The sequence below is a fragment of the Xylona heveae genome (assembly GCF_001619985.1).
Source record: "Xylona heveae TC161 unplaced genomic scaffold L228scaffold_14, whole genome shotgun sequence".
Lineage (NCBI taxonomy): Eukaryota > Fungi > Ascomycota > Xylonomycetes > Xylonales > Xylonaceae > Xylona > Xylona heveae.
Genome location: NW_017264206.1, coordinates 571,505 through 586,078, shown reverse-complemented (window position 1 = coordinate 586,078; position 14,574 = coordinate 571,505). Strand labels below are relative to the sequence as shown.

Here is a 14,574-nt window from a genome sequence, read left to right as displayed (position 1 = left end):
TCAATTCACGAAAAAATAATCAATAAAAAAACAATACTTGTCATTTCAACACAAGGTAAATTACAAGCAGCATCTAGAAACATAATAATACACAAATTAAAATTATTTCAATCATTGCAAGCATTAATGCATTGAAATGCGTGCTCTGTTAGTTATCGTAGTACGTTAATTGTACAATTGAAGACCAATCAGGTCAACATACTTCCGAATAAAGACCGATAGGACCGATAAGGCGCTTATCCAAGACCGAATGCGGGATAAAGCGAGGCAAAGTAAAGACTCATCTCGTCCAGAATGGATCCCGAAGGGCGGCCAAAGGGAGGCCAATCATTATTGATGATCCTATAGCATAATATCGCACCTTCACGAATACTGCCTGCATTCGGATTATTTCTCACTCTCTCTTCCTTTTTTTTTTCCTGAATGACATGTCCCATGTCCTTCAACCATTGAGACACTCTACAGCCAAAAACATCATCTTATCGCGTCCTATCAGTCCACCCGACTGTGTCATCGCATCATCTAGACCCTTCTGCTCCTCATCCGCCGCATCCTCCCTAGCAACCCCTCAATCACATTCTCTCGTATTGTTCAACTCCTCACGTCCACCAAACTTCCCTCCCATAAACCCCTCTATTACCTTTTCTCAACCTTTTCGAAAAATCAGCATGACGACCGGTAATTCTGCCGCGCCTCCCGCGAATGGCACCACGGAGGCTGGTCCGAAGAAACTCAAGGCCCTCATGCTTCACGGTTCGTAGTTCCCCTCCCTTACGCCCCTCCTTCCTTGCCTACATTTACCTCCCTTCCCACACGCACACCTCGAGCCTGCCCTGGCGGAGAAATTAACGACTCAAAAGGCTACACACAGTCCGGTCCACTATTCCACGCCAAAACACGCGCTCTTGAAAAGACCCTGCAAAAAGCCTTCCCGGCCGCTCCTGCCATTGGACACGTTCCCTCACACCCTGGCGGTATTGAACTCGTATACCCTACTGGTCCCACGAAACTCCGCGTGTCCGACATTCCGGGCTACGACGTTCAAGGCGCGACCTCGTCTTCGCCGGGCGAAGAACCCGAAGCATACGGCTGGTGGCGCAAAAATGACGAAACGGGGGAATACATTGGACTAGAGCGCGGACTGGCACACATTGGAGAGGTATTAAAGACACAAGGACCTTTCGCGGGCGTGATTGGCTTTTCTCAGGGCGGCGCCGCGACGGGCATGATTGCAAGTTTACTAGAACCCGGTCGGAAAGAGGCATTTGCCGAATTGGCCGCAGCGACTGCGGGCTCAGAGAAAGCCGGCATTGAATTTCCCCCGGAGTTCGACCCGACCAAGACTCCCGGGTTCAGTCACCCTCCGCTCAAATTTGCAGCGAGTTATAGCGGTTTCGCGGCGCCAGATGCGCGATACAAGGCGTTTTATCAACCAAAGATTTACACGCCCCTGCTGCATGTCATGGGCAGTTTGGACACCGTGGTGGAAGAGAAGCGCGTGAGGACATTGATTGATGCCTCGACGGGCAAGGAGGAGGAAAGAGTGATTGTGCATCCTGGTGGACACTTTTTGCCGAGTCAGAAGCAGTATGTGAATGCTCTGATTGGGTTCATAAGGCAGAGTCTCGCAAAGGCGGAGGCAGAGGAAGAGGAAAAAGCAGGAAGGTGCAAGAAAAATGAGGAAGAAAGCGTCGAGGATATGGATGTGCCGTTTTGAAAAGATCAAGTGCTACCATGGTGCTTTCTAGATTGCTAATACCTTCAATAGAGGTCGTCTTGGTATATATTGGGAAACGGCATCGGAATAGAATATAGATGGGATCGAGATTCTGGGTAGATAAAGCCTCATTTTTTGAAAGCATAGCATAAGCATATTTTAGAGAGACTCGGATACTTTTAAATACTGCCTCTAGAGAAAGCTACGACGACGATGAAAATGATAGACTGGATAGAATTTGTATATTGACCACTCTACCGACAGATTTCATTGAAAACAAAGAAAAGAAAAGGAGAATATGATGCTTGCCCGTATCAAATGAAGTGAGCCAAAGTCTAGGTAGACAGCCGAATTTAGATTTGGGATACTATACAACCCTTTGAACCCTTATCGTACGAGTAATGGTTCATGTGCGGAGTGATTTGATCACCCACATTATTATCATTTCCCCAAAAGAGGCATAACAACCGTTGAAAAAAAGAAGAAAGAGACCGTTTTTAAGCTGTTCACTGTCCCTTTATAGCTGCCTTGGCTGCCTTGTCTACCTTGGTCGGTTGGATGCGAGCCATCATCTCTTCCTTGGTAATGAGATGATCAATCCTTTCCAACAAGTCGAGCAAGCTGCTCATGTTTCCGCTCCATTCGTTGAGGACATCGTCTGCATCCCTTGGCTTGGCGAAGTTGACCACCCGCGCTGGTCGGTCAATCTTGGCATAGATGGTTTTCGCAGTGACCAGGTCGCTAATGTACTTCTCCGTCTCTTCCTCGGTGAGGTCGAGGAGCTGGCAGAGACGACCGACCTTTATGCGCGTGTAGTATTTGGCAACCACGCGCACATTGTGCTCAATGACGCGCTTTCTCAGGTCGGTCCATCGTTGGTACGACTTGGGATCAGCAGACTGATTGGGCTCAGCATCGAAAACGTCGGTGCTGCAGAGATGAGGCCCGAATTTTTGCGACACCATAGGCCAACGCATGAGTTCGGGAATGGTGAAGAGTTTGAGAAGGGCCGCGTCCTCGGGCACAAGCGAGTTTCGGGATTCTTTTTGGATGCGGTGAAGAAGATCAGACTGCTCATTGTCATGGGGAGCGAGGATGATGAAGTGGATGACATGTTGGAGAGCCTAAAATCATCAGCATAAGCTTCAAAGTTTCTCACAAGTGACAGAAAGGAGGTGGGGGGGGGGGGGGGAAGGCACGCACCAATCGCAGATGTTCGGGGTTCTCCTCCACGACCTGCGTGTCCAGTACTTGTCTCCAATGCTTACACGCATCCAGATACTTGTCATCGTGCTTGGCTAACAGAATTTGTAGCTCATAGTACCGTAGCTTCAGATCCGTGACATCATCATCCTTTTCCACAGGCGGATCGTCGACGCTTCTATTCTTCTCCTTTTCTTCCCGCTCCTTATTCTCCTTCTCCAGCTGCTCAGGTGTCTTCTTCGGTTTCCGTGCGAAGTACCTTGTGCTGACCTTCCGGATCAGAACACCAGCCTGAGTCCAGTCATCATTCTCAATGCACAATGACACTTGCTGCAAGATGAATTCCGTCTTTTCACGACGCTCCATAGATCCGAAGGTCTCGACCTGAAGCTCGCAAAGAATATCGGCAGCTGCCTTCTTGTCGCCTTGATCTCTCTTGATATCCGAAAGCATTCTCGTAACGCGGGCACGTTCAACTTCGACGAAGATCTATTAAAAAAGCACCTTGTCAGGTTCCCTCTCCTTCTGATCAGGCTTATCAACGACCCCAAGTCCGGGATAAAGACCAACCTTGCCCTCAGTTACTGTCCGTAGCGTCTCAATAACGGAGAGTTTGTTCTCCATATCCGCGTCGTCCAAAAAGCTCATGACGACCTGAACCATCTTGGTCGTAGCTTGCTTGAGTTGGCCATGCTTCTTCGAGAGCAGAATAACCTGCTCATTTAGTAGCGCCCAGTCTCCGGCATTTTTGCATATCGTCACGATCGCGATAATTACTCGTGATGTAGATGCAAGATCAGAAGCCTAAAGAGATGGTAAACGCTCAGCAAAATCGCCATAAATGTCATAAGCATTCATCGTTCTAACCTGTCTCGTCTGCTTTTCCAATACAAGAGCTTTCTCGATGGCTGCTTGAACATTTGTCTAACAGAAACCAATTAGTACCTGCTGTATTAATTATCCGCTGATTCGAAGTCTACCTGAGCGAGCTTCTCGATTTCGGGGAGCTGCTTGTCGACTTCCGCGGTGAAGTCCTTGTCTGGTTTGAGCGACTGCAGCTCAGACATGTTGACAACGAGAGAGATTTTATCAAAGGTAAAGATAGATTAAAGTAAGTTGCTCCTGTTCTGAAGAAAAAGTGACAGAGGTAATGCGATGAGTTTTGTGTAGATGGAGATGTAGAGGAATAGCTTGCTCCAGCCGTCGTCATGTTCGTGATGTCGAGAATTGCGCGCGAAGGCATCTATGCCCGACCGTACCGCAGCCCTCAATCCTCTCGCTCAACCCAGTAGATACCCGGCACCATCTCAAAAGGTCCTTTCAAATTCCGGCCAAGCGTGCAAAAAATACAACGACGTCCCATCCGCGAGATAACACCCTTTTTGAAAAACTGGAATATGATTGATATTGTTGTTAACACAAAATAGCTCGTTAACCATGTGCTTGGTGAAAATGGTTTCCCTCTCGGAGTCCACGGCCGCAATAATCACATTCGTCATTCAGTCAGGGATGAGCCTGGCTACATGAAACAGCATGACTACATTTAAATTTGACGGGTTTGGAGTTGGAGCTACATGAAGCCTTGTTGTTTTGGCATCTTGTCGATTGGGTTGACGAATGGCGTGAAACGTCATCATGCCAAAATCACCAGATCTCTAACCGCATCTTGGAAAACCACATGCAAGAGTTCAATGGCAAAAAAGCCATTAAGTAGATTTCAAGGATCACCATTCTCTTATCAATTTTCACATAATCATGCGTTTAGCGTTCAAAGATTTGCTAGAAATAATTCGTCCTATTTGCTCCAATGTGAGAGCCGTAAAACTAATGCATGCAAAAGCGAAGCAAGCAAAGAAATGCCCATCAGGCAACAAAGCTAGGCGTTTTTCTTGGTATCACACCATCCATCGCTAAGAAAATAAGAATAAACAAAGAAAAAATTTTCAACGCTGGCCAGAGCCGTAGCGCCGAAGATCCTCACCTGTGGTGCTACCATGACGACCCGCCCGATTGTGAGAAGTATCGCCGTGCATAATCTCAGGTTCGCCCACAGTCTGTGCAAAAACACTTGGAGGGACCTGTGCCGCATCCCGTGGATCCTTGGCGGTTGAACCAGAAGACCTAAGGGCAAACGTTTAAGGTCGGGCTCCAAGGACCATGGACTGCTCCTGGATCACCTACGTGTAAGTCTTATTGCCACCAACAGTCTTGCTACCGTCAAGATCGGAGTCGACGCTATCAATAAAATTAGCAACCAGGTCAATCACCCCAATTCAAGAAGCTTGTTTTTCTTACCGAGGATCCACCTTATTGAGGATATCTTGCTTATGGGGGCCGGCAGTGTTAGGCGCAGGGCCAGGTCCCGCTCCAGCTGCATCATAAGCACCATGAGTACCATGGGAGCCATGGGTGCCATGAGTGCCTTGAGTACCATGACCGCCATAAGTATCGTGAGTACCATGAGTACCACGGGTATTATGAGTGCCATAACCAGCACCAGTGCCAGTGCTGCCGTGAGTACCGTGAGAACCATGAGTACCATGAGTGCCATAAGTCTCGTGGGTACCGTGAGTACCGTGAGTACCGTGAGTACCATGGGAATTATGAGTGCCATAACCAGCACCAGTGCCAGTGCTGCCACCGGTGGTGGTTGAGTGACCGGCAGTACCCAGATTGCGAGATCCATCGAGGTCGGAATCCACGCGTGGGTCAAGCTTGTTGGCAGTGTTGGTATTGTGAGGGCCAGCATTGGTCGAGCCATAGCCAGTGCCAGTGCCAGTGCCGGTAGCTGAGTGACTGTGGTGAGTCGCACCAGTGGTGCCGGCGGCGCCAGCTAGACCAGTACCATGGGTGCCACGGTTGTCAAGATCACTGTCAACTCTGTGACAAAATTAGCCTTGGACATTTGCACTAAAGACTTGGAATGACACAAACCTTGGATCGGCCTTATTCGCAACGTTACTCGAGTGAGGGCCATAGTTGGTCGAGCCACTGGTGGTGCTAGACCCGTAACCTCCAGTAGTGCCAGTAGTGCCAGTGGTGCCGTGAGCACCGCGGTGGTCTATCGATGTTTAGAATAGGGAGAGAAATCACCGAAACCGAGAAAACTTACCACGGTCGCTGTCTACACGAGGGTCGGTCTTGTTAGCCACGTTTGAGCTATGAGGACCATAGTTGGTAGAGCCACTGGTAGAGCCAGCTCCGTAACCAGAAGTTCCATAGCCAGAAGTTCCTGGGGCACCACGGTTGTCTAAGCTCTAGAGTAAGCTATTGTTCTGTAAAGTTCCATTTCAAGGGGCTTACCAAGATCACTGTCGACACGAGGATCGGCCTTATTAGCTAAGTTTGAGTCATGAGGTCCGTAGTTGGAAGAGCCACTGGTAGTGCCAGCTCCGTAACCAGAGGTTCCAGTAGTGCCAGTGGCACCGGTAGCACCACGGTGGTCTTAAATTCCCAAGTAAGCAACCATTCTATAGGGAGTTAGCATGCAAGAGCTTACCAAGATCGCTATCGATGCGAGGGTCGGCCTTATTGCCAATGTTGGTATCGTGATGGCCGTAGTTGGTAGAACCTGTAGTTCCAGTGGCTCCAGTACCCGTCGTGGAGTGGTGGGTAGTGGTCGTGTCGTGCTTGTCACCCGTCAGGGCGTCCTTAACCTTGTTTACGATGCTCGACATGATTAATGGAAGAAATATTGTAGGGTATGTAGAGAAACAATCGTAGACCGTAACAGTTCGTTCGTAGACTCGTAAGGCGGGGAAAGTGTAAGCTTAATGGAAGGTGTATTTGAAAGAGGATGGATGATTCTGTAGTGAAAGAGAAGAGAAGTGTGAGTGCGGGGTTAGAGGTTGTTTATATAGTGAAGGTTTACCAGGATTGGTGTGTAGTCATAGGGGAAGAAGGTTCGTCACTATGACCGATTGGTTGTCTAAGAAAGGAAAGAAGTGAAGGAGCAATGACATGATTGTGAATTGGGAAAGCAAAGTCGGGCAAATTTGCCAACATCTTTGTCGAAAATTCCTTGGAAGCAAAACAAACGCAACCGGCTGGCAGATGACGCCTTTCCAGGTTTATTGCTGGGGAAGGAACTTGGTGCAGGAACAAGGGAAGCTCCTTAGGTGGGCCCTACCCGAGGACGTTACTCAATTAGGCCACGAAGAACTTGGCGCTAAACCAAAATTATGAACAATGGTCACGTACAGCAATCCATTTGGGTTAGGATGAACAGCTTAAACGTCATGTACAACTCAGCTTGGCTTGATTTGGAAGCTTCAAGCCACATATCAGCCACACATGTCCCTGAGACTACCCCACAATTCCAACTTTGTCCTGCGTTGCACCGCCACATGAACACAACTACCGAAGCACATTAACCGGACTTCCGAGGATGACGCAGTAGCCAAGACAAATTTGACCATGTACACGTTCCAATTCCACGTACCCAGGCTCTGATCATTTACTTTCAAGGAACATTAGCTTTTGATGCTGAGCTGATCACGACTAGCAAAAGAGGGTGACGCAGTAGCTTGCTCCAATGTCATCACTTGCGTAGCCCAGCCCTTGCAATGTGCACTTGTTCCTTGTATGAAGTGAGCAGTGCCGAAAAAGGCGACCTTATTTGCGAGCAGACTAACTTGCATAGCGGAAGAATAACTCGTACCTGCATAATCAGAATTATCTAAAACCCGCTAAGAAGATATTCCCCTTCAAGCTTCTGTATGCGTCGAATAAAATACATGAACGATGTAGACATGAATCCACTATCTGCCCAGACCATGAAAGCAATGAGACCGTCAGGACATTGTGCGACAAACTCTAAAATACCATGGCATAAACGCGGTATCCCAATGAAGGCTTTCTGGTCCCACAATCCGCTCTAGCAGTTCCTTTGTTTTTCTGTCATTTCGGCACGCAACAACTGATCGTACCAGCGTGAAAGTACATATAAAGTATTATTGTGGGGCCGTTGCGAACTTCCATGTAATTTCTGGACAGGATTAAACGGTAATTCATTTCACATTTCGTTCGGCTCCCTGCTGAATCTTCCGTTTAGTTTTTTGTTATCGATATCATGATACACCCGATTGGCAAGGCAAAAACATACAGTCAGTAACAACGCCGCAGCATGAACTGCGCAATAACAAAGAGGCACCTCGCCACATCACCAGCGGTAAGAGATCTGCTTATAATGGGATAACGCATAGCGCGACAGTGCAGCTGAAACAACCCCTCAATCCACCTCCAGCGGGGTTCAAGTTATTCACTACTTTTGGTGATAGTTTATGTATTTTGCCTCGCATTGATCTCATCTTGAAAACGCCCACCAAGTTGTCATGCCCATGAAGACAAGCGCCGTGATGCTGGAAATGACTGACGACTTGTTTGCGTCTTGTTGAGGGGTTGGTTGTCTGGTAAACGCATCTCTCGGCAAAGCTTGGAGGATCTTCGACGCAGAGTAGTCCATAGGCCGGGGCGTAGACTTCTTGATAATTCGCTTTCGAGGTGTTGGTGGAACTTTTCTAGGCGTAGGAGGAAATGCAGTAGTAGGAGGCAAAGTAGGAGACGGAGGCGGGGACGCTGCAGCCTTCCTCGTCTTCTTCTGCGGACACACGACACTTTTTCTGTTGAATTCCTTGACAAACTCCTGTGAAAGCTGACCTTCGAATATTTCAAGGACCGCCTGGACACGGCGCGCGACACTTTGTTGACGAACACGGGGTCGTGAAGTCCTGGTCGGTTGTGCTTCAGTGCTTGACGATGATGGATTGTTATTTATAATGCGGGGCCGTTGAATCTCTGACAAGCTAACTTCGTCGATGTACTGGTCATAGCTGCGTTTCCGAGAAGGCATTGTCGATGATTTGATAGCCGTGATTGAGATGTGATGATTTTGCGATATTAGGGAGATTCAAAGCGGGACACGCCAAATTCGACAACGAAACGAGTTTGATACTGGCAAGCCGGCGCGCCGATAAGAAGGTTGAAAGCTGAAGTGCGGTATTCACGCAGCGTGACTTTGCGATGGAGATGGAGGTTACACCAAAAAAGGGTACAGTGTGATGAAAAGATCAAGAAACCTCTTATGAGGCAAGTGTTGTATTTAGCAAGGCGTTGCTGTTGTATTTTATGAGATGCGTAACAAACGGTGCATAGGTGATGAAGGGGTTGTGTTTGGCACAAGGCGGGGCGAAAGCAAAACATTGACCAAACACACATCAAGAAAAGGAAAAGGCAATCCTTAGTCGCGGCTTCCATCAAAGCTACTCATGTCACTTGCAACTCTGGCATTCCGGACCGCGAATATCGTCTACGGTCCCAAGCCGCCTGCCTCCTCCACCTCCGCTTCCTGGACCGCCACCACCTCCACTACCACCACCTCCACCACCCCAGCCCCGTCGGATGGATGCACCTGAGCCAGGTGATCGTCTGCGTATATTGAAAGACGATGATTCGGCAGCCGCATATGCGTCAAACTGAACCGAGGTTCACAAGTCAGTTGCTTGTTGTTGGAGATTCCAGCTCCGATCCCTTTTATTACAGAAATCATGAAATCATAAAGATTCAGAATAGACATACCGAGAAAAGTGTAGTCAAATATAGTCCAATGAATATATATGCACTACTAAAGAACTCACGAATGCGAGCAGTGAGCGGCGGGCTATACCGGAACAATGAATCATCAGCACCTTCACTTCTTGCAATAACCAGCAAGACAGAGTCATTTACCTCTGTAATACCCGCCCCTGTGAGATATATGGGCGACTCGGAGCAGACATGTTGTCCTGTCGCCGGTCGATTTGTCGGATGCGAGTTTCCCTTCTTTTTTCGATATGGAGATGTCGAGTAGGACCACATCGCTGGTCCCTTGGGTTGTCGGAAGGGCGGCAGGTGGCGGGCGCCAACCATGCTGGGCTTAGCGAGTCCCCAGATTGTCCGTTTTCTGCCAACCCAGCACTTCACCGCCCAGCTCCGTCTATCAAGGTATTTTTCAACTTTTCTGTGTTTCAAGTTCCTTAGCACTTACGAGGCCCAGTATTCTCATAAACGTGTATTGATAGTTTCGAATAAGTTCAAGTGATGTTGCTATACTCAGGTACGTACTGCTCAAAGATCTGTCTGTTTCTCAGACTGAACAGCGCGGCAGGAGAATTTGGAGAGAAACAGTGAAGCTTAGCCGAATAGCGCAACAGGATCAAGTAGCAAGGAATAACAAAACAGAGTAACTTGTAGTGCCAAATTTGCCGTCTTCCCGCAAGGATCTCAAACTTAAGGCCGTGTGCCTTGTCTTCAAGTTAACGGGCCTCAGTGGATAATGTGTATCTTCGTCGTGCATTCATTCAAGGACTTGACGCATTAAACTAGAGCTTGCACGGTATTTTTAAAATTTGGTGGAATCAAGGATATCCTTTAGTTTCCTAGAAACGCAATCATTGCACTCCCCTCATGTACACCTTGGATAACACCGTCGTCGGGATTAGCAGGCTGATGAAGCCAAACCTCTTCGCTGCCGCGCATATAATGTTGAACACCCGTGCCAAACCGCCGTCTTGCTAGATATGTATAGTAAAATCCATTTCCAGAGCTCGAGAACACCAGCATGTTATGAAAGAAATTGAGAGTAAGGAAAAGGCAGCGTATGTGCGAAACAAGGAGAGGGCACACATGACAAGTCACTCAACACAAACGGATGTAGGAGATCGCCAGATCACCAAAGCAATCCAGATCCCCAACCGCAATCACACCCCCAATTTACACGAACCATCCCCAAGGCCCCCGGCATCGAATCTGACCTCGCGCGCCCGTAGCGGGCAACACTGTAAAGCACTGAATATGCTGGGCCCTTGCGTCGCACCATCCTCCGTTCATCTCCTAGTTTGTTTTCTTTTCTAATGCGAAACAATCTGCCTCTTCTTGGCCAAGACACTCCAAAAATGAATGCGCGCTCAGCTTTTTTGAAGTAATGTATAAGTCAAAAGATTAAAGAAAGTGAGAAATAGAGATTTAGTCGAAATAACAAAAAGCTCAGCACCTCTTATGAGGTGCCTACGAAAACCCGGTCCAGCCGGATTTTACTGCGAGCCCCCTTTTTGCGGCGGAACAGCTTTATTTCATTTTTTGTGGGTGGAAGTGGAAGTTGGAAATAAAGCTGTTCCGCCAAGGGGGCTCGAACCGGTCCGGGCGATGGCGTGTGGTTAACGCTCGCGACACGTTAACCACTACGCCATGCCCGGATCGGTGTTACACGAAAGTGGATTCAGCAGAATATAAAGATAGCTTCGGGACAGAGAAAGCGGAAGGCTGGGAAGCTTGGGGGAAGGAGAGGTTGTTGACTAGCGAGTTGGTGAATGACTGGCATTGTCTGAGCAGGGAAGGCGCGTGGTTGAATGAATGATCGTAGCGAGGCCTGAAGACTTTCGGTGATGCTTAGATGGACGGCGATATCGTCATCAGGTCTTTTTGCTTATCCTAGTTCCAGTAGTGAGCAGGCCTCGTCCTATAATCCGTTGAAGGAGATATGACTGAAACACATCGACGAGGATATCCGTTCATTTCCTCGTCACATATGTTCGAAAGACAGGTCGACGTTCATATAGGCTTATCCAGCAAGAGTATTGCTGCGGAACAATGACAAGTTGCGATTACATACTGATTTTGACAGCATAATCGACTGGGCAAAGCCAGTGAAACTCCAACGAAAGACAAAGTCGCCATACGGATGGAATGTATCAGCGGATAGCAGAGCGACTCAAACAGATAAAGCCCGACTACTGATCAATCCACAGGGGACACACTTCGCGAAGACGAGCATGACAGATTCTCAAACTTGTGGCCCAAAGATTTTGCATAAATTTACGCCGCCTGCAAAACGCCATAATGCAAATGTACAAGGAAAAAATATGGACAAGTCTCAGCCGAGGCGAAGAAAACGCGGAGCAATGCAATCTAAGGCAAGGCACTCGGATCGACCTTCTCAACACCAGACGCGCCAGACATGGCCGCTTGGTTTTGACGCGCGCGCTTCTTAAGCACGTTCTCAATGAAAGCTTCACCTGCCTTGTACGAACTACGGACAAGGGGACCGCTGGCGCAGTAAAGGAATCCCATGTCCAGCGCGCGTTGGCGCCACAATTCAAAGGCGGCAGGTGTGACGTATTCTTCGACCTTCATGTGCCGCTTAGTTGGGCGCATGTATTGGCCAAAAGTTACTACGTCCACATCAATGGCACGGAGCTCTGCGGGGAACTATTAGCCTTATACAAATATTGACTGAAGTGGTGCAGAACATACCTCTGAGAGTCTCCCAGATTTGCTCTTCTGTCTCACCAAAGCCCAGCATGATACTTGTCTTTGTGATCAAGCCCTCCTTGGCCTTCTTTGCCGTGTCCAAAACCTTCAAACTCTGTCGGAATGTCGCTCGGCGGTCTCGCACCATGGGTGTCAGCGCTTCAACTGTCTCTACGTTGTGCGCATACACGTCAAGTCCACTTTGGGCCACCAAGCGGACCATTTCGGTATCGCCGGCATAGTCACCTGTCAGGGCTTCGACAAGCATGGTTGGAGCTTTTTGCTTAATCTTTGAAATTGTTTCGGCAAAGTGGTGAGCACCGCCATCCACGAGGTCGTCGCGGTCAACGGATGTCAGCACCACATATCCCAACCCCCATCGTGAAAGAGCCTCGGCGGTATTCTCGGGTTCGTGGGGATCGAGGGGCGGCGGCGCCTTTAACGTCTTGACAGAGCAAAATCGGCATCCACGCGTGCAAGTGTCGCCCATGAGCATAATGGTGGCCGTTGCAGCGGATTTGGACGAGCCACCCCAGCAGTCGGAAATGTTGGGACAGCGAGCTTCCTCGCAAACTGTTTCCCCCAGAGTCAGTCCAGGTTCTGTATCTGGCACTATTTGTGTGTTCACAAACCTGTATGCAAGTTCAAGCCTCGAAGATCATTTCGAATTTTCTTAAAGTTCTTTCCATCGGGTACAGGCGTCTTCAACCATTCGGGAAGGCGAACAATCTTTTTCTGCTTGCCTTTGGGACCAACCATGGCGGTTTTCAATTCTAGGGCTTCCTCCGGCGACAAGGGCTGTTCCTTATCGCCACCGACAAAGTCAGCAAACGAAGGGCCGGCATTGAGCCTGTCATGAAATGCTGTTTTTGGTCGTCGAGTTGTGCCTCCAGTGGCCGGAGGTTCCGGGGCAGCGGTGGCCAAAGTCCGGATGACTGGGAGACTTCCAGTAGAGGAGATAGACGCTCTCGTCGGAGCAGCGACGATGGAGCGGAGCACTGCAGTCCTTACAGCCGTAGTCATTTTTCTTCTTCCTTGACTTGAGTAGTTCACAGCGCTTGCACACACAACACCCCCGGAGCTTGTCTGGTGAATATAATTTCGGATGCCGGACATCCATGATGCGTAGATGTGATTAGATAATGAATGACTCATCCAAATGAACGTCAGGTACGCATCGAAACATTCAAACGCCGGTGATTGGTGGAAATGACCAAACGAAAGCTTAGCTGCTTTGAGTTTAGTTGCATGTTCTCTTCCCGACGTTCCCCCAACTCGGACCTGGCAGAGGAGTTCGATGAGGCGAGTTCTGGGCGAGTTCTGTCGTGATAAAGACTGATGATTACGGAGTACCACTTTGGTTACCTTGTCCTTCCCCGTATTCCTTCAATCAGCGAAGGTACTCGCTTCTCCCTAGCCCGTTGCTGCCGGTTTCAGCTGGTCAATGGTGGTCGATCCTTCTGGCTCCCGTTGCTCCTGTCTGGATTTTCCCCAGTTCGGCGCATTTGCTTTTCTTAGAGATACTTTTACACGCGCAAGCAGAAATACGACATGCGCCGTCGGGTTGTCGACAAGATGGACCGGTCTAATTGAGATCTCAGGATGCCTCAATGCATTGAACTATCATTCTGAGCACCAAGCACATGTCAAAGTCAGTCTGGTGCAGGGCGAACCAATGGCTCAGCGGGTGCATTGCCAAGATGCAACCTTAAGCCATAACTCGTACCATGGAAACCCAGCTTCGGGAGTTGAGCTCGCTTAAAAGTCTGCAAGGCTCGAACGAATTGATACTCAAGGTACGAAGTACAAAGTAACTTATTTGGAAGAGGGAAAAAAGGACGGAGAAAGAGGATAAAAAGAAGACACGGCGATCTAACGCTTATTTTTCTAACGCCAGCGGCAGGCGGTCCTTTTACGAGGATTTGTACTCGTACTCGTTACATGTGTATCGTATCAGGGCCCTCTGCATGGCCTACCCGTTGCGCACACGGAAACCTAAACATCAAGGTTTTGTATTATTTGGGGCCAAATAGCAATTCTATATTGAAGACACCCAGCTGCTCACCCTTTTGCCCGTCATGAATGAATTGCTCGTTTCAGCATGGGCGAACAGGTGCCGTCGTGCAACCTTAACCCTGCCGAGTGGTAGTGGGCCGTAATCGATCCCGCCAGTTGTCTTTGCTACTCGGTTCAGCCTTTTTTTACCTACAAATGCCGAACCAAAGTGAGTTAGTGGAACCCGAAGAAGGCCTGTCCTTGAGACTGGAACCGATCCTTAGGCCGGTTTGTTTTGCTGGTCTCAATCAGATAGTTGCAGCGCGGCCCGTACACCGTAAATGATGTGAGTTACGTACTACGGTAGTGAGGAA

At 48.8% G+C, this 14,574-nt stretch overlaps 6 protein-coding genes across 6 annotated transcripts; 1 reads left to right on the top strand and 5 right to left on the bottom strand.

The window, feature by feature from the left end:
* The first annotated feature begins 300 nt into the window (after positions 1-300).
* L228DRAFT_251411 (FSH1-domain-containing protein) lies at positions 301-2,086 on the top strand. The gene is made up of 2 exons (XM_018333553.1): positions 301-753; positions 861-2,086. The coding sequence occupies exons 1-2, from the start codon at positions 429-431 to the stop codon at positions 1,715-1,717; spliced, it is 1,182 nt and encodes a 393-aa protein (XP_018184844.1). The 5' UTR covers positions 301-428; the 3' UTR covers positions 1,718-2,086.
* Positions 1,887-4,115, bottom strand: L228DRAFT_251409 (hypothetical protein). Its single transcript, XM_018333552.1, has 5 exons — positions 3,901-4,115; positions 3,788-3,844; positions 3,491-3,724; positions 2,921-3,409; positions 1,887-2,841 (listed from the first exon to the last, which is right to left on the bottom strand). The coding sequence occupies exons 1-5, from the start codon at positions 3,985-3,987 to the stop codon at positions 2,224-2,226; spliced, it is 1,485 nt and encodes a 494-aa protein (XP_018184843.1). The 5' UTR covers positions 3,988-4,115; the 3' UTR covers positions 1,887-2,223.
* Positions 4,116-4,645: 530 nt separating this feature from the next.
* Positions 4,646-6,861, bottom strand: L228DRAFT_251408 (hypothetical protein). The gene is made up of 6 exons (XM_018333551.1): positions 6,420-6,861; positions 6,224-6,364; positions 6,033-6,170; positions 5,855-5,981; positions 5,216-5,800; positions 4,646-5,155 (listed from the first exon to the last, which is right to left on the bottom strand). Exons 1-6 carry the CDS (start codon positions 6,595-6,597, stop codon positions 5,098-5,100), a joined length of 1,227 nt encoding a protein of 408 aa, XP_018184842.1. The 5' UTR covers positions 6,598-6,861; the 3' UTR covers positions 4,646-5,097.
* Positions 6,862-7,892: 1,031 nt separating this feature from the next.
* L228DRAFT_50080 (hypothetical protein) lies at positions 7,893-9,068 on the bottom strand. The gene has a single exon (XM_018336648.1). The coding sequence runs from the start codon at positions 8,769-8,771 to the stop codon at positions 8,226-8,228; it is 546 nt and encodes a 181-aa protein (XP_018184841.1). The 5' UTR covers positions 8,772-9,068; the 3' UTR covers positions 7,893-8,225.
* A 121-nt stretch (positions 9,069-9,189) lies between these two features.
* Positions 9,190-9,826, bottom strand: L228DRAFT_271527 (hypothetical protein; the record flags this gene model as incomplete). Its single annotated transcript, XM_018335542.1, has 2 exons — positions 9,190-9,393; positions 9,497-9,826. The coding sequence occupies 2 exons, from the start codon at positions 9,824-9,826 to the stop codon at positions 9,190-9,192; spliced, it is 534 nt and encodes a 177-aa protein (XP_018184840.1).
* Positions 9,827-11,863: 2,037 nt separating this feature from the next.
* Positions 11,864-13,228, bottom strand: L228DRAFT_215117 (mitochondrial Lipoyl synthase; the record flags this gene model as incomplete). The annotated part of the gene is made up of 3 exons (XM_018330062.1): positions 11,864-12,153; positions 12,209-12,778; positions 12,838-13,228. The coding sequence occupies 3 exons, from the start codon at positions 13,226-13,228 to the stop codon at positions 11,864-11,866; spliced, it is 1,251 nt and encodes a 416-aa protein (XP_018184839.1).
* Positions 13,229-14,574: the final 1,346 nt, after the last annotated feature.